Raw genomic sequence first — 21,178 nt, 5'->3', positions numbered from 1 at the left:
CTGGGTTTACATCTAAAATTGGTGTGGCTTATTGTCATCCCAAAGGAGGAACTCTCAAGTGCACAGGTTGCAATTATATAACTTACTCCAATGGGAGCTGGATTTGTTTATCAGACCTTCTATATGAACACCTACCAAGTTGGAGATGTGTGTCTAGATTCTCCTTAGTTCTTATTCTCTCTCCCTTCAGTTCTCACTTCTATTCCTTCTTTTTTCTACACCAGTGTGTACAGGTCTACACACAGTTCCAGTCCCTGTTACTTTTTTTTTTTTTAAAGCTTTATTTATTTATGCATATAAGAACTGGGATACAGGCCAGAGATGCGGGGAGTGGAGGATTCACCAGACAGAGTAGTGAACAGAACAGGCAGACTGGCTGAAATACACTGCTGAGGGTAGCAGCGGGTGAGACAGGAGAGGTCTGCTGTGCCATGTGGGTTGCTTCCTGGCCGGCTGGGGATCGAACTCATGCTGCAGAGGCTGCAGATTGCTTCATAGTGCAGTGCTTAAGCCCTTGCGCCACCAGGGAGGTCCTTGTGTTAGATACTTAAGGACAATGACCTGGAGAGAGGTATCTTGACCTCAAATATGTATCTTAGACACAACTCAGAAAAAAGACCAAAAAAAGACTAGACCAGGTGATGCAAGACTCATCCGTTTTGTGAAGGACAGAAACAGGATGGCTGTGTAAGTGGAATGGGGGAGAACTGCAGCTCAAGTGGGTAGGAAAGGCATTTCAAAACAACTGGTAGCAGTGCAGAAGCTCTTTAATTTGATGTAGTCCCAGCTGTTTATCTTTCTCTTCACTATCACTGCTTTGGGTGATGTGTCTGTAAAGATGTCTTTGATGTGCAAATCCCGTAGTGTTTCGCCTATATTTCCTTCTATGTATTTTATGGTTTCAGGTCTTATGTCTAGTTCTTTAATCCATTTTGAGTTGATTTTTGTGTATGGTGTGAGGTAGTGGTCAAGCTTCATTCTTTTGCATGTAGCGACCCAGTTTTCCCAGCACCATTTATTGAACAAACTTTCTTTGCTCCAATGCATAGTCTTTGCTCCTTTGTCAAAGATTAGTTGACCATAAATCTGTGGGTTTATTTCTGGATTTTCTATTCGATTCCATTGGTCTGTATGTCTGTTCTTGTTCCAATACCATGCAGTTTTGATGATTATGGCTTTGTAGTATAGTTTGAAGTCTGGGAGTGTGATGCCTCCATTTCCTTCTTTTTTTTTCAGTAGAGCTTTGGCTATTCGGGGTTTTTGGTGATTCCATATGAATTTCATCAATAATTGTTCTATTTCTTTGAAGAATGCCATTGAGATTTTGATTGGAATAGCATTGAATCTGTATATTGCTTTTGGTAGGATGGCCATTTTAATAATGTTTATTCTTCCAATCCATGAGCAGGGGATGTCTTTCCATTTCTTTGTGTCTTCTTCTATTTCTTTTAACAGTGTTTTATAGTTTTCTTTGTATAGGTCCTTTACCTCTTTTGTTAGATTTATTCCCAAATATTTGATTTTTTTTGTTTCGATAATAAAAGGGGTGGTTTTTTTGATTTCTTCTTCTTCAGATTTATTGTTTGTGTATAGGAAGGCTACTGACTTTTGCGTGTTGATTTTGTATCCTGCCACTTTACTGAATTGATTGATGAGTTGAATTAGTTTTTCTGTGGAGATTTTGGGGTTCTCTATGTATATTATCATATCATCTGCAAATAGTGATAGTTTGACTTCTTCTTTTCCTATTTGGATTCCTTGGAATTAAAGAGCTTCTGCACAGCAAAAGAGACAATAACAAAAACAAAGAGAAACCCCACCAACTGGGAGAACATTTTTGCACCCAACACTAATGATAAAGGACTGATCACAAAAATCTGCAAAGAGCTGATGAGACTCAGCAACAACAAAGAAAATAATCCAGTCAAAAAATGGGCAGAAGAGCTAAAAAGAAACTTCTCTGAAGAGGAAATGCAAATGGCCAACAGACATATGAAAAAATGTTCAACATCACTTGTAATCAGGGAAATGCAAATCAAAACTACCATGAGATACCATCTCACACCAGTGAGAATGGCACATATTAAAAAAACTAGCAACAACAAATGTTGGCGAGGATGTGGAGAAAAAGGAACTCTCCTGCACTGTTGGTGGGAGTGCAAACTGGTCCAACCACTATGGAGAGCTGTGTGGAGATTTCTGGACCTACTAAACATAGAGCTTCCATATGATCCAGCAATTCCACTCCTAGGTATTTACCCAAAGGACACAGAAACATCAATTCCAAAGAGCACCTGCACTCCTATGTTTATAGCAGCACTGTTTACAATAGCTAAGCTTTGGAAACAACCCAAATGCCCAAAAATAGATGACTGGATCAAGAAGATGTGGTACATATATACCATGGAATATTACTCAGCATTCAAAAAAGATAAACACATGCAATTTGCAGCAACATGGATGGCACTGGAAGGGATCATGCTCAGCGAAATAAGCCAAAAAGAAAAAGAAAAATACCGGATGGTCTCACTCATAGCAGGAATCTAGAAAACTTAAATAAGGGACCAGGAAAATGAATATAAGAAAGTGAAAATCAAAATCAACAAAAAACTATGAACCAGAGACACTTTTTGGGGGGCGGGAGGGGAAGGATTGGGGTCAGAATGGGGCGTTTGCAATTGTATGGGGGAATATAAAAATAAAATTTAATATTAAAAAAATAAAAAAAAAAATAACAACTGGTAGCAGACTGGATCAGAGCAGTGACAGGCACCAGGGGAGCTGTCCATAGAAGGTCTGGGGCAAGGGCTCTCTAGGATGAGAGTATGCTGTTGCAAAAGCAATAATAGAGACTCTGAGGCAGGAACCAGTTTGGCTGGTTTAAGGAACAAAGTGGACTGTGGAGCTGAAGTGTGATAAGCAAAGAAGCCATCAAAGATGAAAGCCAGAGGATTTGATGTGAGAATTGAGGCAGACAATTAATTGCACAATAGTTTGAACATTCACGTAACTGCTCTGAATCTCAGTCTCCCCAGCTCTAAAGTGGAAATGACTGCACTTCCTTCACAGATTGCTGAGAGAACCAAACAGTGTAAATGACACTGCACAAGGACTTAAATTACCATACAAGGGTAAGCCTAATTATTATATGGCAGCTCCTCCTCTACATGATTCTCCCTGGATCCTGCTGACTGGAATTCCAGTACTGCAGAGTCTCACCAAAAAGCACAACTTTCAAATGATAAGAACATCCTTTCTAAACTTGCTGCACATTTGCCCACTGTAAGTAAGCTATTTATTCAACTCAATGAACACCCATTAATTACAAAGTATCAATCTACATACTAAGGATGGGGTAATGGATGATAACAGAACAGCTCATGTATCTTTCCTATTAGAAAAACCACAGCCGTCCTTCAATATCCCTTAAAATATGTACAGAACAACATTTGGAGTCAACAGAAGAAGGTTGAATAAGGGTCACGACTGGAGGGAGCAAGATATGCGCTGACAACCCAGGTCACTGCTCTGCCTCCCTCTCCCTGACAGCCTCAAGCAGGAGAAGGAGATTCTTTCCCTCTGGAGTTGCAGGGAGGTTTCCATTTTCACCAGCTGTGGAATAACAGAGATTCTGATGACCTTTGAAAACTGGGTACCACTTAAACTTTATGTGTACCACTTTTCCTTCCATTGCTTCCAGTGCTCATACTTTAGAGGAATTTGGAGAACATGAGAAGCAAGTTTATCATTTCAAAGAAGGCACTGCCTAAGCACAGAGTCCATCATGGGCTGGGGGACCGGTTGGTTTATCCAGAACTTACAGGCTGAGGCTGTCGCCCCAGATGCGGTACCACTGGGAAAATGTCAACAGAGCCACCCACTTCCCAGAAGCTGACTCTCTCACAGTGACACACACATCAGAATGCATTCTGCTTTGGTAGCTGAGCTGTTTCATTTTTGTGGTAGGCAAATGGGGAAGGGTGTCTCATTTGAAAGGTAATTTTTTTTTTAATTATGGGAGAAGATTCCCTGAAGGCAATCAAATGCTTTCAACTTTTTTTGTCAAGTTTATACTAAATGCAAAACACTGTATTAGGCTCTGTGGAGAAAATACAGAGGTTGTTCACAATCTTTCTGAAGAAAGAAATAAATATAAATGAGAATAATACAGAGCAGGTCATGCTATTGGACATAAACAGAGCTCCTCTAAAGAATGGGAGGCTTTATTGCAGAGTTAAATTATGACTAGGGAGAGCAGAGAAAGCATTCAGAGAAAGGGGGATTTCTCTGGGACCTTGAAGGATAGATTAATGGGAGGAATTTCATAGAATGATCGTAAGGAAGGTAAGTGTGAGCATGAAGTAGTGTACTATTAAGGAGTAACAGAAGAAAATTAACTGACTAGTAGTTTCAAGACCTTAGTTTTAGTATGAATTTCAGACAGGATTATCAAGAGTTTTAAAAAATCTTAAAAGAAAGACACATTAGCAAAATAAACTAATTACTGAAACAGTCATTCATTGATTTTCCTTTCTTATAGTCTTAGAAGAGGCAGAGGCCAGACTGACTGAAAACATTTAATCTGAAATATGGCACATAAAAATTTGTAGAAAGTGGCTAATTCTGATAAAATAATTAATTCATGCCTAGCTTTGATAAATTCAAAATTATAGAGCATATCCTACTGAGATACATCTCTCTCTCTTATACACACACACACACACGCACACACACAGTATTCATGTTTCTTTAAGAGGTAACCACAAATTAAAATCACCTAAAAAAGATATTAAGTACCAAGAAGAGAGTCAAATGAGAAGTATATAAATGAAAAATATAACAAAGCGTATCATAATGCTTCCTTTTTCATTCCCACCCCAATTTTAAAACAAAACCAACCAACCAACCATAAAAAAAGAAGACTAAAGCAGATTATAGTCCAATCTTCCATTAATATGGATCAATAATCTCTCAGGAACGTGAACTGGAGAACTATGATATTAAGGATTCATGTCAATATTGTTCCACAATAGCTATTAATAACAGTGGAAGGGACATAGGCTGTGGGGTCACTCAGAACTCTGGTCAAGACCCAGTATTTATATGCTACAAGATAATGGGCAAGTGCCTATTAGAAAAACAGAGTTGAGAGGACAGAGCTCAGTGCTTCACACAGAGCTGCTACTTGAAAAAGGTAAACATCTACCAGTAAAAGATTCCATGAGGTAACAGGATAAATTATTGAGCATGCTTATAGGAATAAGTACCTGATAAGTGCTTTATAATATCTGCTGTCATCATTTGTACCTGTAAGATTCTTTAATTTTATTTGTAAACAAAACAAAAAACTTGAAAAAAAAATAGTGATAAAATAAGGAGTCCAAATCCTAACTATTCTTATCATTTTAAAAAATTGGACATTAGAATTTTCCTTATAACCGTTATCTAACAGACATCCTAATTGCAGTTGTTCTATTTTTTTTAAAGCGATCAATGTGCTTTTCTTAAAGTAATCTTATATACAGCCAGTCACAAAAGACCATACATTATGTTTCCATATATATAAATCGTCCAGAATAGTCCAATTTATTAAGACAGAATGTCGATCAGTGATTACCTAAGGTGGAGAGTTGGGAAGAAATGATTGAATGCTAATCAGTACAGGGTTTCTTTTTTGGGGTGATGACAATGTCCTAAAACTGATTGTGGTGACATTTGATACTTGTGCCTTTGTCTGTATTACAAACATTTCCTCTAAAACATTCATTTGAACCGACAAAAAAAGCTTTCTTTGGCAACATGCTAACCACCAAAACATTTGAATGGTTTACTAAAATAAATAAATAAATAAAAAAGTCAGGAAGAGAAAGGAAAATGGGAACAACAAGGAAATAATTTTTTTTTAAAGATTTATTTTATTTATACAAGAGCTGAGGTACAGGCCAGAGGCCCAGGGGTTAGGGGTTGGTGGTGAGAGGATTCACCAGAGACAGAGGGGGGAACAGAACAGGCAGATCGACTGAAATACACTGCTGAGGGGAGCAGTGGGCGAGACAGGAGAGGTCTGCTGTGCCATGTGGGTATCTCCCTGGCTGGCCAGGAATCGAACCCATGCTGCAGAGGCTGCGGACAGCTTCACAGCGCTGCGCTCAACCTGCTGCGCCACCGGGGAGGCCCAAGGAAGTAATTTGTAGAGCAGCTGAATTGGCTGGACAGTAGTTTTTGATGACATGTAATATAAATGGGCATCAATATATATAACTTTATACTGTCCAGTGGAGTCTACTGTAAATGTTTACCAAAGTAAATCTTATTGAGATTAATAAAAAAAAAGGCTAAAACATACAGATGAGGTATAACGAAGAGTCAAATAATTTATCATATTCTATAATGAAGATGAAACAAACAATAATTACTACCAGAATTATAAAAACATAAAAACCCATATGACTAGATACTAGAAATAAATCAACACTAGCATGTATGCTAAATAATCTTTGTATCTATAAAAGATTCAATATTTTTCTAAAGGAATAGCACTAAAAGATATAAAACTTACTTGGTTCTAGCTTCTTCAGGTCCTCCAGCTTAAATTCGTCTTGGGACTGTGTGGACTGAATTCAAAATATGCACATCATATAATATTATTAGAAGGATTTCATTGCATGATATGCTTTGAAGTGACAAAAACTAAATAGTCAAAAAGCAGTCAAAGTAAATGAATCCATTTCTTGCTTTCAAGGTAGAAAATGAAAAGTCCCAAACTGATTTTTGTTTGCTTTTGTGTTTTTGGAACAGTCAGGCTAACAATATCAGGAAAAAAAATTACATTTATATTTTTCACTTCCATAGCTTAAAAATAGGAACTAAATATTTTATTAGAATTTAATCTATTAATTCCCATTGTTATAAAAACATTCTAAGACAATGCTGCTTTAGGCATGAATGCCTTATGTTTTATTAGAGTAGTTCATAATAATTTCTTTTTCTTATATTAGAAAGAGGGGAAAACCCCATTTACCTGTAAAGCTGAACTTCGTAATTCCAAGCATGTTGCAATTTTGCCTATGGTTTTCTGTAGGAAAAAGAAAAAGCTAAAGCACCAAATACATTATAACAGATAGTTGTAAAAAATCAAGTTAATTTTTGTTCATAGGAGCTCTATAATTTTTTAAGTAAGTTAAATTTTACCTCTTATTTTTGATCTTGTAGACTTTAGAGAAGAAAAATGGGAGGCAGAGGGCTGGGATAAGGGAGAGAAGGTGAGTATATATTCTCTCCTGACCTAGTATGGCACAATCAATTTTAAATCAAGTTTGCTTTGATGATAGCTTTCGCTATGATTAAAGGCCAAGCAGCCTTTAATATCTCTCATTATCTTCCTTTCCTAGCTTTGCCTTGTCTTCTTCTCCATAAAGTCTGAAACTCACTAAAAGATCAAAAATAAAAACCCCAAAGGTTAGTACAATAGTATAATTTAACTTTGACATTAAGTCCAATCTTGTCTTGTTCAATTTAAAAAGTGACAAACTAAGCAAAATCAATACTTGTGATGAACAGTGGTAAATACTACAGTTAGGTATGTTTTATATATATATATATGCAATCTGAGCTAAAAAATGTCAGGGGCCTAGTCCTGCCTTTAATTAAGCTTATGTTCTATTAGCGATAAGACATGTAGAGAACCACAATAACATAAAGCAGAGAAACTTGATTCTATCAGCTTCAACTAAGTAAGCTGCTCTATGTCCTGAAGAAACAGGACAAGAATATATATTAGGAATTAAGCTCCAATGACTGGAAGCCATTCTAAAACTGAAGAGTTTGGATAACTGTATGGTTCAGTTGCCTAAAGTCCCAAACTGAAGTAGGAGAGCTGGGGTTGAAATGTGAAGTGGGGGTGGGAATCATTCTGAAGGGGACCTTCAATAACCAGCTGAAGAGTCTTACTTTAGCAACAAATTACATAGAAGGTTCTTGAATGGAAGAATGACTATCAGATTTGCTTTTAAGAAGTTTGTAACGATAAATGACAAAAAAAAATATTTTGGAGAAAGGAGAAAAGACCAATGGAGAGACTAATTGGGTTATTTCAACTGGGCAGGCCAACTATTATCGGAACAAGAACACACATGAATAACTAGGGTTGGAAATGAAAAGGAGACCCATAGAAGAAATATTTACAAGAGCAGGCAGCTGAATTAGACCCACCAAAGCCTTTTGAGTCCTTTCCCAAAAGACATTTCCTAAGTTTTCATTAGGAATAAATCCAGACTAAAAAGCAAGATATTTCTGCTAATTGCAAGGCCTTTACAATGAAAAATTCTGGGGAAAAATGCTTTTCTAATTCTATTGATGACTTGCAAACATTTAGTATAGTAAATTAGATTTTGTGGTTTTCCCTTCTGTTAATTTTCTTTGGAAGATAAATGAGGAACAAAACAAATATTGGCCTAGCGCCTGGCATGTAGGCTAGTGGGCTCTACCTAACCAAGTAAAGATAATAAACAGCTGGTATAAGGACTCACAAAATAACCTCCTACTGAGCAAGGTCTGACTCTTGACCAGAGAACAAGTAACAATGTCTAAGTTATCTTCACAATCTTTAAGAATTTCTTTACATCCCAAGACAAGAGCTTAGAAAATGTTCCATTTTATTATGAAGATTTAATTTATTTATTTAGGTTTTAAATTTATTTATTTATTTATTTATTTAATTTTAGCCCCCACATTATGTTCACTGAGGTAAAGTAGGTTTATATCTTCATATCTTCTCCAGGGGTTATAGGTTCAAACCTCTACAAATGTGTACTTTGATACCCTGCCCCCCACCAGTGTCCCAACAAACCTCCACCATGTTCCACTGGGCTCCTTCCCTCCCCTACATCCAGCCCACCCCCTCCCCCTCTGCTTGCCTCAGTTACTACATATAAAGATTATATTTGAACATGGTAACTGCAAAAAGGATTCAAAACATAGATTATTCACCCTCTCAAATAGCAGTTTTATAGGAATCAGAAATACTGGTATCCCCATCATTACTGTTCAAATCACTCAACTCTGACAAAATGAATTATTTTAAACATAAATATATTAACACAATAGTAGTAATGGCTAACAGATATTGAGCACTTACTGAATGAGACTCTCCTGAGTGATTTACACACATTAATTCATTTAATCCTCACTATTTTACCCTGTGAGTTAGATACAACCATTTTATAGATATGAAATGTGAAGAAAGATTAAGTTACCTTTGTATAGGATTAACACTAAAACAAAGCCATACACTTATTTTAATACCATTTGGTTATACTTTTTATGTTCTCTTAACTGAGATATATCAGTAAGTCCTTAAAAATATTAGCAACTCTCTTTCCTTCTTTACTATAAAATCCATTTGATTTGATGCTTTTAACATTTAAGGTAAAATGTGGTCTAACAACTATAAATCCACTAACAACAGGATTTAAAATTAAACATTTCTTTAAGAAGCAACAGCTTTTTACAGACTTTACTGAACTATGGCAAGATACCAATAGGCATTATTCATAAGTATTTTAAGGGACCACACCCAACAACAGTATGAAAAAAAAGGAGTGAAACTATCATTTTCAGCTGCAGCAATGACTTTGAAAACATGTGGCATTTATTGGATGTGAAATCAAGTGTTTGCTACTGTAATTGTTTCACCTTCTTAGAAACAAATTCTTCAGAAAAATGCAGTTGCTCAAGGTCACTTGTGTCAGAGTATAAGTACTGATTATGAAGTAATGTACATTAAATCTAAGAACTGAAAACAAGTGCAATTTCATTTTAAGAAAGGTTTAAACTATTAGCATTTCACTGACATTAATCGTTTGTGCTCAGTATGGTGCAGAAATGGAAAATGCTCTCATTTCCAGAATATTAGCTATTCTATGTTATCATTGCTAGAGAAGTTGGCAATGCAAAAAGTGCAGTTAAGGGAAATGATGGAATGAAACTGGACAATTAAAAAGCTATATTAACTTTGCTAAGTCATATTCAAATAAGGAAAAATAAGTTTAAAAAATGTACATCAAGTAGTATAGTCACATCCAGACTTAATTTTTAGATTTAAACAGGCAGTTTAACTCAAGCTGGGGTAGCTGACCGAGGGTAAGCGAGGGAGGAAGAGGGGGAGGGGTAGATGAAGGGGGAACATATAAAATATAAAACAAGCATCTAAGTGCTGGAATTCTCATTACCACCAAACTTGATTCAAAACAGGGAAAAACTTTCTAAGCATCATGAGACAGGATGTTCTATTCTGTCCAGAAACTTACATGAGAAAATCTACTACACCAAAATAGGGAATTTGATGAAATGAAAACTTTTGGCAGTTATTCTTTGGCTCTGAAACCCAGTTGTTACAATGACAAAACTATTGAGAACTGAAATGAAAGTTAAGTCAACTAATCATGAGGGAGGGTCAAATAAGAATTATAAACTTGCTTATTTTCCACCAGGAATCTTTGAGAATCTTATGAATAGAAAATCCACATAGAGATTTTATGCTATTTCTCAAATTTAATAAAGTTTAGAGGGATCAGTAGTTTGGCTTTAAGGTTCTTCAGACTTAAATAATTACCTCAAAATTAGGATAATAATCATGTCTGAATAAATATCAATAACCTAAGATTCAACAAAGCATTTACTCATTAAATATTTTTTATTCTTTTTCTTGTTTTTGTTTTTACTCAATATTTTTGAAAGCTTATTGTGAGCTAGGCAAAACTTCATGAAGAAAATGCTTTTGAAATATGGTTGTTTAAAAAACACTTTTCAATTTCCACAAACTACCGAATCGTTGACATAATTTTAAAATTTGCCGCTGCCACAAAAATATTGAAGATAGTAAGAGCATAAAGAATACAATAAAAAATAGAAGACATAAAGAACCATTTTGCTAAGACCAATGTCATGAATATTCTCTATTTTCCTCTTGAGAAAACACTGCCAGGTTTCTTCTCCTTTGGTTTATGTGCCAAACATTCATTTAGTTTTGCAGTCCTATTGTTGGTATCAAAATCTCCCATAACAAGTTTCTTCAAAACATTAGCTTTCTTTACAGACTTCTAAAAGCAAAGAAATTTAAGAAATATTCCATATTCAAACTCTACAAAAATTCAACACATGCATTGGTATATTAAAAGCCCCAAGAAATCACAAATTCTCTCTGTTCAAATAACATCTTAGTTCATCAGAGCCACTGTTCCCAGGACACATTTGGAAAATCTTTGTTTTCTAATCATTTACAAACTTGGAGTCTCTTTTTTCTTATGTGACATTCAAATATGAGGTTTTTGGTTGAATGTTTCAGCTGAATTTTACAGAAAAATTTATAAATGCACACAACTTGCCTTATATTGACAATGGAGTACAAACTAATTTGGGGTCCTTCTCCAAGCCAAGGAATAGGCAGGCAGGCACAAGCTCTCTGTAGCCACAACTGGCAGCCACAACTGCCTCCTAGGCAGGTGTTATAAATAATAAAGACCTCAGAAATCTGGCCTTTGGGGAAGGGAGAAAAGGAGGATACTCCAAAGGTAGAAGTCATTAGAAGATTTAAAATCTACAGTTATCTAATACCTCATTTCATAATAAGGAAATCAAGGCCCAAGGACAGAGAGGCTGACTCAAGGCCAAGACCACTGACTCCAGATTGCAGGCTCCTTCTTGGAGATCAGGTTGGCTCTTTGGCCTTTAGGAACGTAAAAATCTGTGAGTCTGTGTAATAAGCTAAAAGGAGAGTAGCTGGTTACTAAGGAATAAATAGCATTATCAAACATCAGCTTCAGCCTTAGAAAGCATAAGACAAGAAAAATTAATTATTTCTCATTCGTCTAATCATCATCAAATGACAAAGCTCATTTCTTGAGGGCATTTTTTGAAAATAATAATTTTAATATATACATTTTATACTTGAGGTCCTATTGCTCCCACGTGCATTACCTAAGCAACAGGTATTGGAGACAAAACATGTTAAGTAACCAAGGAGAACAGGCGATTAATATGGGAGGTCATTAAATTTTTAATTCGTAAGCTTTCATTTTGTTTTCATATTCAGAACAGTTTTGTTAGCTATTAGTTATATGCTTAAATATCTGAGATTCTGCTTCAAAATTTAGGTGTTTAACTTTCAATTCTGTGATGTTAGTTCATCACTTCCTAACTGATTCCCAGATAAATTTTGGAAATCTTACAGAGTTGATGAAACATATTCTTGTTATTTTTCCCTAAGCAAATCAGTCATTTCCTTGGTGGAAATTGTTGTTCAAAGCTCAAGTCCTAAATTTCCTAAATCTACTGTGGTTATTAGCAATTATTAAGGAAAAAAGAAAAATATACTTATAAATTGCAATGTGCTGGTTTTTTTTTAACACAAAAAAGTACATTTAATAATACAGATTCCATGTTTTTAAAAATACAAGTACTAATTTGTATAAGAAAAATGATTAATCCTAGCTTTTGGGTTTTTTTTTCTTTCCAAATACCTACAAATAAGAGTAAAATGAATACATGCCACAGAACGGACAGAGAGCAAAAAATCATTCCCACCCCTACAAAAATTAATGAAAGCAAACTAAGTCACCCTAGTTTTCACAATGTCTTTTCTTACAGGATGAGGGAAAGACTGATCCATTAGTTTTTTCCTTACCTAGGAGATAACAACTTGACTTTGGGCCAGGGAAAAAACAAACTATTTCTTCTCTTAAACTTCTTAAAGTATCCCATTTTCATTATCTCTGATGATAAAAGGCACCAAGTCAACACATTAAAATTTTAATTCAAGGAGAAAGCACCATTGAAACATTTGGCTTACAGGCTTGTTTTTTTTTTTTAAAGATTTATTTTATTTATTTATGCATACAAAAGCTGGGGTGTAGATGCAGTGTTTGTGTGTGTGGATTCACCAGAAACAGAGTGGGGAGCAGAACAGGTAGATCTACTGAGGGAAGCAGTGTGTGAGAAAGAAGAGGTCTGTTGTGCCATGTGGGTTAGCTCCCTGGGATCAAACTCAAGCTGCAGTGGTTGCTCATAGCTTCATAATGCTGAGACTTAACTTAACCCTTGTGCCACCAGGAGGACCCCTGTTTACAGATTCTTAAGCCAAATTCTTAACTTAAACTAATTTTTCCCCAGTGGTGGCTTTTCTTTTCTTTTCTTTTTTTTTTTTTTTGGAGTTAAGAAAGTTGAGTTAGGTACTGATTACAATCACCCCCACCCCCCGCCCCACCAACCAGAGTGTGGATGGTCCCTACTAAAGTCTGAAAAGAAATTCATTAAGTGAGAAATTTATTAACTGGTGAATCATGTGGCATCTCTAAGTGATCACTTAATGTGCAGAAAAGTATAATCAGTATCACTCTTTCTACTTAAATATAACAGCTGTTATTTTTGCTTACTGGACTTGAAAGACAACTCTTTTCATTCGGAATTCAACATAGTCAGATTGTTTTATGGGTACCTTTTGTTCTTCTGTGAATTCAGAATTATTGTGTTGAGCTTGGGCCTCTTTTTGTAGATGTCTTGCTAATCTGTAGGAAGAAAACAACATATTTTTTAAAATTGAAGGAAAGTAAATTCTCAAGAACAATGTGAAACAATTTAAATCTTTTAAAAAACAGAATAAGTACAATAATACTTGATTCTATTTTCAATGTATAAATCTTTATTAGCTTTAGAATAAATCTCTTTATTCAAGATAATGAACGGAATATATAATATTTTTCATATTTCACTGGGACACGTTAGCTCTAGGCAATAAAAGTAGGCTTTAAAACTGGAATCTCAGATGTCATCTAATCCAACTTTCCTAACTATTTTCTCCTCCTCTTAAATGTTATTTTCTGCAATAAGCCAATAAGCAGTTCTCTAGCTTCAGCTTAAACACTGTCAGTGAGCGCTTTATCAATCATTAATTTGCTGAGATTAGTTCAATTCAAATAACAAAGTTACTAATACTTCATCAAGTTATATTTTTGAAAACACCCTTCGTGGAAAATAAAGAAAATGCACCACCAATCAGACATGGAAATTCTTGCTTGCTCAATTATCACCATGCTTTAAAAATAGCAGCTAGACCTTGAGTAAGTTTTCAAGGATGGCAATGATACTGGCAGTTCAAAAGTAAAGATCCAAAACTATTTCTGAGATAGCGAAAATCAAAGAACTGATTCTTAGAACTAAACAATAAAAAGACAAATAACTCATTTTAAAACTGGGCAAAGAATTTGAATTGACATTTCTCCAAAGAAGATATACAAGTGGTCAATAAGCACATGTATCAACATCATTAGTCATCAGGGAAAGGCAAATCAAAACTACAATGAGATGCTACTTCACACTAGGCAGGGTATAATTTTTAAAAAGGGAGGGAATAGCAAGTGTTTACAAGGATGTGGGAAAAAAGGAATCCTCATACGTTGTTGATAGGAATGTTAAATGATGTAGTCACTGTGGAAAAGTTCGGCAGTTTCTCAAAAAATTAATCACCTACAATTTCAAAATCCTAAGTATTACCTAAGAGAACTAAAAACATATCTTTACACACAAAACCATATACACAGATGCTCATAGCAGCAGTATTATTCATAATAGCCAAAAAGTGGAAATATCCAAAATGTCCATCAACTGATGAATGAACAGCATGTGGTACATCCATTCAATGGAATATTTGGCCATAAAAATGAGGAATGAAGTATCCTTTATAACATGGTTGAATCTCAAAAACATTTTGCTAAATGAATGAAGCTAGATGCAAAAGATCACATATTATATGACCACATTTACATGAAATGTCCAGAAGAGGTAAGTCTATAGAGACAGAAAGCAGATCAGCAGATGCTGGGTCTAGGTGAAGGTGGAAATTGGTATGGACTGATTATATTGGGTATGTGGTTCTTTTGAGGGCAGTGGAAATGTTCTGGAATTAGAGAGTAGAGATGGTTGCATTACATTGAGAATATTCTCAAAGCCACCGAATTGTACAACAGCTAGTTTATGTAGCTTTTTTTTTTTTTTTAAAGATTTTTTATTTATTTATACAAGAGCTGGGGTACAGGCCAGAAGCACGGGAGGGTGAGAGAATTCACCAGAGACAGAGTGGGGAACAGAACAGGCAGATGGACTGAAAGCACTGCTGAGGGAGCAGGGGGCAAGACAGGAGAGGTCTGCTGCGCCATGTGGTTATCTCCCTGGTCAGCCAGGATCGAATTTGCACTGCAGAGGCAGCAGACAGCTTCACAGCACTGCACTCAACTGGCTGCGCCACCGAGGGTGGGGTGGAGGGGCCCTTTGTAGCTTTTAGACAAAGTAATAGCAAACCTATGAAGAACAGATAGGAAAAAGGAATTCAAGAAAGTCCTGATTTAGATAATAAATTTAGTAAGTTAGGCAGAGCTTGTTTTTCACCCCCATCTCTGATCATAATAGTGTCTCTCCATTTCTGTGCAGGGAGGGTAAAAAAAAAGTCTTACAGTAGAGTTCTATTCTATGAAATCTTATTTTTAAAGACCAGGTGCAAATTTCATGATACTTAATGATCCCTGCCCAATTCACGAAAAGTGTGCATCCTCCCTATCATAAAGAAATTTAAAATCCTAAAACTTGCCAGGAAAGCACCATCATATTACTTTAAATTGCTGAGTTTATGAATTTCTTTTCCTGAAAAGCTGGAAACTCCATTATGCTTTTCCTAAAATGCCACTCTCAGTGTGCTTCTATACAGAAGTGTACAACTTTGGGGGTGTACAAATAACTCTGCATGAAGCCACTGTTCTTGTTGCCTATTTGATGCTAACTCTTGTTGCCAACTCTGTACAGACCCAAATTCAGGGAAGTTATGGTATGGCACATTTCCTTATGTGAGTATCTCTATAGACTTGGCTCCCAGTGGCTGTTAATATAGGCAGGGTCAGTAGCAGAACAAAGTGCGTTGCTCTAAACAACTGCTCAAATCCAGGTCCATAGCCAAGGTTGTCAATCTCAAACAGAATCCCTCTTTTAATAATCAGGCAGCAGAGTGGGAGGAAATACTTGCAAATCAGGTATCTGGTAAAAGTCTTATATCTATAACATATAAAAGACTCTTATTACTCAACAGACAAAAAGAAAGACAACTCCATTAAAAATGGACAAAAGCTTTGAACAGACACTTCATAAACAAAGTTTATAGATGGAAAACAAAAGGATCATAAGATACATTGCTCAACATGTTAGTCCTGAGAAAGGCACATGAAAACCACATACCTACCCTAAAGGCTACAATCAAAATGACAGAATAACAAATGCTGTCCATGTGGAGCAGCAGGAATTCTCACATATTGCTATTAGAGATGTAATTGGCACAGCCAGTTTACACAGCTTGGCAGTTCCCTTAAAAAAAAAAAAATACACAGAAATTTACAATAACCAGCAGCTCTACTACCAGGTATTGATCCAAGAAAAATGAAAACATAAGTTCACAAAAAGATGTACATGTAAACATTCTTAGCAATATTATTGACAAGTCAAAAAAGTAGATTCTAACAACTTAAATGTTCATTAACTAGTCAATGGAGGCACAAAACATGGTCTATCCACAGTGTGATACTATACAGTGAAAAGGAAGTGCTGACACATGTCAATGTGGATGAACCGCAACTCTATCACCAAATGAAGAAAGCCACTTGCAAATTATCATGCCTTATGATTCCATTCAAACCAACTGTCCAGAAAAGCCAGATGATGGGTAATGCTGACCTACACTCTAGGAGTACAGCTCACATGGATGCCACACCAAGCCTCCCATTAAGGTTCTAACAGAAGACTCCAGAGACAGAATTAGCCCGGGTCTAGAGTGGGAATAAATGGGCCCAAGGGATCTTTTGGGGGTTTTGGAAAAGTCCTAACATTTGACTGTAGTGATGATTGCTTTTGTTTCCCCTTTATAAACATTGTTTGTGAAGTGTCCATTCAAAGCTTTTGTCCCTTTTTAATGGAGTTGTCTTTTGTCTGTTCAGTAATAAGAGTCTTTATATGCTTTAGATACAAGGCTTTTATCAGAGACCCGATTTGGTAAGTTTGCTAGCAATTCATGGAATTGTACATCTGAAATAGGTGAAATTAATGGTATGCCATACCTTAAAATAGTTATTTTAAAACATACTTCAAAAAAAAAAAAGCAAAAATATAATTTTCTAAATTCACAAAGGACCACTTCATTTTAGGACAAGGTGAATCATAATTTTGTCCCCTGAGGGAAAATTCATAGGCGCTAGATATCAGATGAGTAGTAAAAGGGTTGACAGTCTATTAGTAAAGGTGTCAAATATTCTTCTCTAGAGAATCAGCTCACTTACAAGAGTGCCTAAAGGTGAAACAGGACTATTCTTAAGAAAAATTTTAAATACACTTTAAACACATAAAAAAGTGACTGATAAGAAACCCAAAGCAAACCATGACACGAACAAGTGCTTCTCTGATGAGCCTTGATCCACAGTGAAGGGCTGGTTTTAGGTTAATCTTTTTATAAAATAAAATAAGAAGTACTGTGGAGATATCAAGTTGATATAGCTTCTAAAGCTTAAGCATCTTTATCTATCCTGTGGCAGGGTGGACAGCAGTCTGCAGACCAGCATAGATCTGTGGGGCACTGTGAGTGACAATGATGCCCTGGAAAGAAAAGATGACAAAAAGTAGGTAGTATCCTATTTTCATGTTCATCCATTTATTTATTGAGAGTCCATATGCTAAGTTACTACCCCAGGACTGACCCTGTGAAATATCTGGTCCTGAGCAAGATTAAGTTAGAGATCATTTATCCCTTGGAAGCGGAGTGGTTTATAATTGACTGTGTGGATTTTGACAACAATTTTAGTTTTGATGTAATTTGTTTAAATCTTTGAAGAGTAGTCTGACCTCATTTCCTTCATGCTCACATAGTACACTCCCAAGTTGATCCACTTAACAGAATGCAACTATATCTAAATCACAATTGTTTCTTGATAATGTACTACTGGGAAGGATACAGTATTATTAAGTATACAATAGAGGACAAAACTAACAACCCCTGTGATACTTTGCCCTCAAAGAGCTTATATTCTAGTGGAGATACAAAAAAACAAGCTAATATGTAAACTATGTGTTTGATGGTGATATGCAAAATGAGGCAGCATTGGGGAGGGGGTTAGGCTGTACAAGAGTGAGAAGGAGGGAGTGTAGTTGGAAGCAATTTTAAACAGAGTGGCTAGAGTGCCTCACTGAGAAGACAATATTTCAACAAAGACTTGAAGAAGGTGACCAATCTACCCAAACATTACTGGGGAGAGACCTCAGGCAAAAGTACAAAATTCCTTGTTTAATATCTGCAAGTGTTATCACTCAGGTGAAACAACTTATTCCCCTAAAGTTCTTCAAGTTGTCTCTCCCTGCTCTGAGGGTAGAAATCCAATCTCATTCATCATTGTATCCCCAGTCCTCACTTGTTAAGTGATGAAACTGTTTAAGCACTTGTATTCTTAAACTGTAATAGTACAAACACACTTTCTCCCTTGCCCCCAAACTCCCCCTGACCATAAGCTTGCTCCTGTACCAAGCAGCTGCTCATCCAGTTAAAAATGCCATTATCTACTCTACTCCTCTGCCTTCCTTACTCCATTTTCCAGTCAGTGGCTAAATCCAGCCAATGTTTTCTCATCATTTGGTGGCCCCCAACTCGTAGCTTCTATAGCTCTTCCTCCCAGATTTATTCAAATCAAAAAGACAATTTGCCTCCATTCTAAAATATCTAGGTGATTTAAAATATGATCATATATGTACACACATATATATAGTATATATAAATATATAAATTAATAAATGTATTATGTGGACCTATGGCATGTCAATAAAATTTGAGCCAATCATTACATATTTCTATATCAATTTGACAGTGGCAGTTATTATAGTCATAACTCTAAATCACGCACTTCAGAGATTAATATGGGGTTCCAACAATGGATCTGTGTGTCCCTATTATTATCCCAATGAGCTGCTTCTAGAAATTCCAACTAAACAGCTTGTGTATTCACTTATCCTTTGTAATTCCAACTGGACATGGTATTCCCCACTTTTCACTGTGAAGCCTGCAGCTGAGTGCCAACAGCTGCTAAGTCCCACCACATCACAAGTGAGGGGCAGCTTGATAGTCAGGGTACACAGTTTTAGTTAACATACAAGTGAGTCAACTCTCACTGTTTATTGGTTACAGTATAAATGTCTTTGTTCCCTGGTAATGAAGGAAATCTACTAATTTGTCCAATTCACACACCATGAGCATCTTATGCATCTAAAGCACTATCTAGTTTAGTGGACAGGATCTGGATCTTAAAAAAAAAAAAAAAAACACAACGAGATTAAAGTGGAGTAGTTTTGTGACTCTAGTTAATTTGTTAGCCTGAGTTTCAGTTTACCCACTTTGTAAAATGAGGATAATAATGCTTTCTAAGTAGCTGCAGAAGAAAGTGAAATCAAGTCAAAGTACAACAGAAATGAGAGTTTGTTACATGTTGCAAAATGGCCCAAGGCTTATGGGTGCTTTTAGGGCTTTTGAAACTAAGGGCAATTCAAAGCCAGTAAGATGGGGTGGAGAACAATTACACATTGCAACTATCTTAATGGTCAAATAAAAACTATGAGAAAAGTGAAAACTAAGTGAAAGGATAATTTACCCCTGCTAAGATTCTTTTGCAGAAGACACAAAAGCAGAAAAAGATTTCCCTGTACATGGTTTCATGCTTGGCCAAAACCTCTCAAATAATAACTTGCTTTAAACCAAGAAATAATTAACAGTAGCGGTTCTGCAAACAGCATTTTTAGTAAGCAGCTCTTATTTTCAGTAAAATGTTGCAAGAAACTAAGCAAAAACTTAAATACACGTATATCTTGTCCTTTCATTTTAAAAAAATCGCTGAAGTGTTTTGGGGAAGAAATAAGATTTCTTTAGATCAAAGCAACACTGGTACTCACTTGTACCCTAGGGCTATACATTCTACACAGGAAAAGGAGGAGCCACCCAAGGAGGTTGCGGGGGCTCCCGTGCGCCGTCTGTTAATTCACATTTTGCTCTCTTCTGTTCACATCCTGCGCGGACTCCACCCAAAACCAGTGAGCGAGGGGGTGGGTGGGACTCGCACAGCCGAGCAAATAACAGCTCCAGAAACCGAAACGGCTCGGAGGTGAAACACGAAAACCCGGCTCGCCCGAGCTGGGTGGAGAAGGGGGTTCGCTAGAGGAGAGCCTCTTCTAGGCTGGCCAGGCACCTTTGGCCTCGTTGCATCCGGGGCACCCCCACCCCACTATCGCGACCAGTTCCCTCCTGTCCTACACCCGGGAGGAGGCAGGCGCGGCAGACAGAGCCAGGCCACTCATCCCCGGAACGTGGGCGGAGAACGCACCAGCAATTCCTCGGAGATTCCGAGAGCGCGATGGAGGGGCGGCAACCTGGGCGAGGCGAGGAGGGAAGGAAACTGCCGGTGGAGCGGGGGACCTGGGAGACGGTGGGAAGGCACCTAGCAGGTAGCCCGATCGGGCAGGCGCCCCAGGAAAGCGGGGGGACCTGTTGCATGGACCTGGGCCGGAGGCGGCGGGGGGGACAGCCGGACCGCGCGCCCCGGGCCACCTCCCCCGTGCCAGTGCGACCTCAGCCCCCGTGCCTGCGGGGCCCCACCCTGAGAAGTCGGGGCGGCAGAGACGCGGGTGAGAGCCCCGACCCTGAGGAAGGGGAGGCGGCCGACGGGGGCCGGGCTGGCCCGCTGCTGCGGTTAGTCACTCACATCTGATACTCGTCTATCGCCTCCACCAGCTGGCCCCAAGAGTCGAAGTCGGCGCCTCTCCTAAAACTGGCGCCCCAGCGCTGCAGCAGACTTCGGGTCACCTCCGACATGGCCGGCCAGCCGCCCCCGACCCCTCCCGCCCCGACCCCCGACAGGCAGGGTCCTAGGGCGCCATCCTCCCCGGGCTGGGCCCCGACATTAACAGGGCCAGGAGGAACCGCGCTGGCCACCACCGCCACCCGCCGAGGAGCCGCCCAAGCCCATTTGCCGCCACAGCCAAACTTGGCGGCTCCGGCGCGGCCGCCCCGCCGAGGCCCCGCCCCTGGCCCCGCCCCAGTTAGGTTGAGGCCGCCCCGCTC

At 37.8% G+C, this 21,178-nt stretch overlaps 1 protein-coding gene across 2 annotated transcripts in view; it reads right to left on the bottom strand.

Annotated features, from left to right (window-relative positions):
• The window catches only part of AIDA (axin interactor, dorsalization associated), a 32,760-nt gene that overhangs the window by 10,927 nt on the left and 655 nt on the right, over positions 1–21,178 (bottom strand). Inside the window, exons 1-4 of one of the 2 annotated variants that reach the window (XM_037496378.2) lie at positions 20,820–21,105; positions 13,493–13,562; positions 7,022–7,075; positions 6,560–6,614 (exon numbers count right to left, since the gene is read on the bottom strand). In XM_037496378.2, coding sequence (XP_037352275.1) covers positions 6,560–6,614; positions 7,022–7,075; positions 13,493–13,562; positions 20,820–20,929 — 289 coding nt within the window. In that variant the 5' untranslated portion in view covers positions 20,930–21,105. Of the gene's footprint in view, positions 1–6,559; positions 6,615–7,021; positions 7,076–13,492; positions 13,563–20,819; positions 21,106–21,178 lie in introns of those variants that run through there. The other variant, XM_037496377.2, reaches the window with a different exon arrangement.

The sequence above is a fragment of the Talpa occidentalis genome, unplaced genomic scaffold (genome assembly GCF_014898055.3).
Source record: "Talpa occidentalis isolate TD23 unplaced genomic scaffold, MPIMG_talOcc4v2.1 talOcc4.8, whole genome shotgun sequence".
Classification (NCBI taxonomy): Eukaryota; Metazoa; Chordata; class Mammalia; order Eulipotyphla; family Talpidae; genus Talpa; species Talpa occidentalis.
This window is presented reverse-complemented; position numbering and strand designations above follow the sequence as displayed.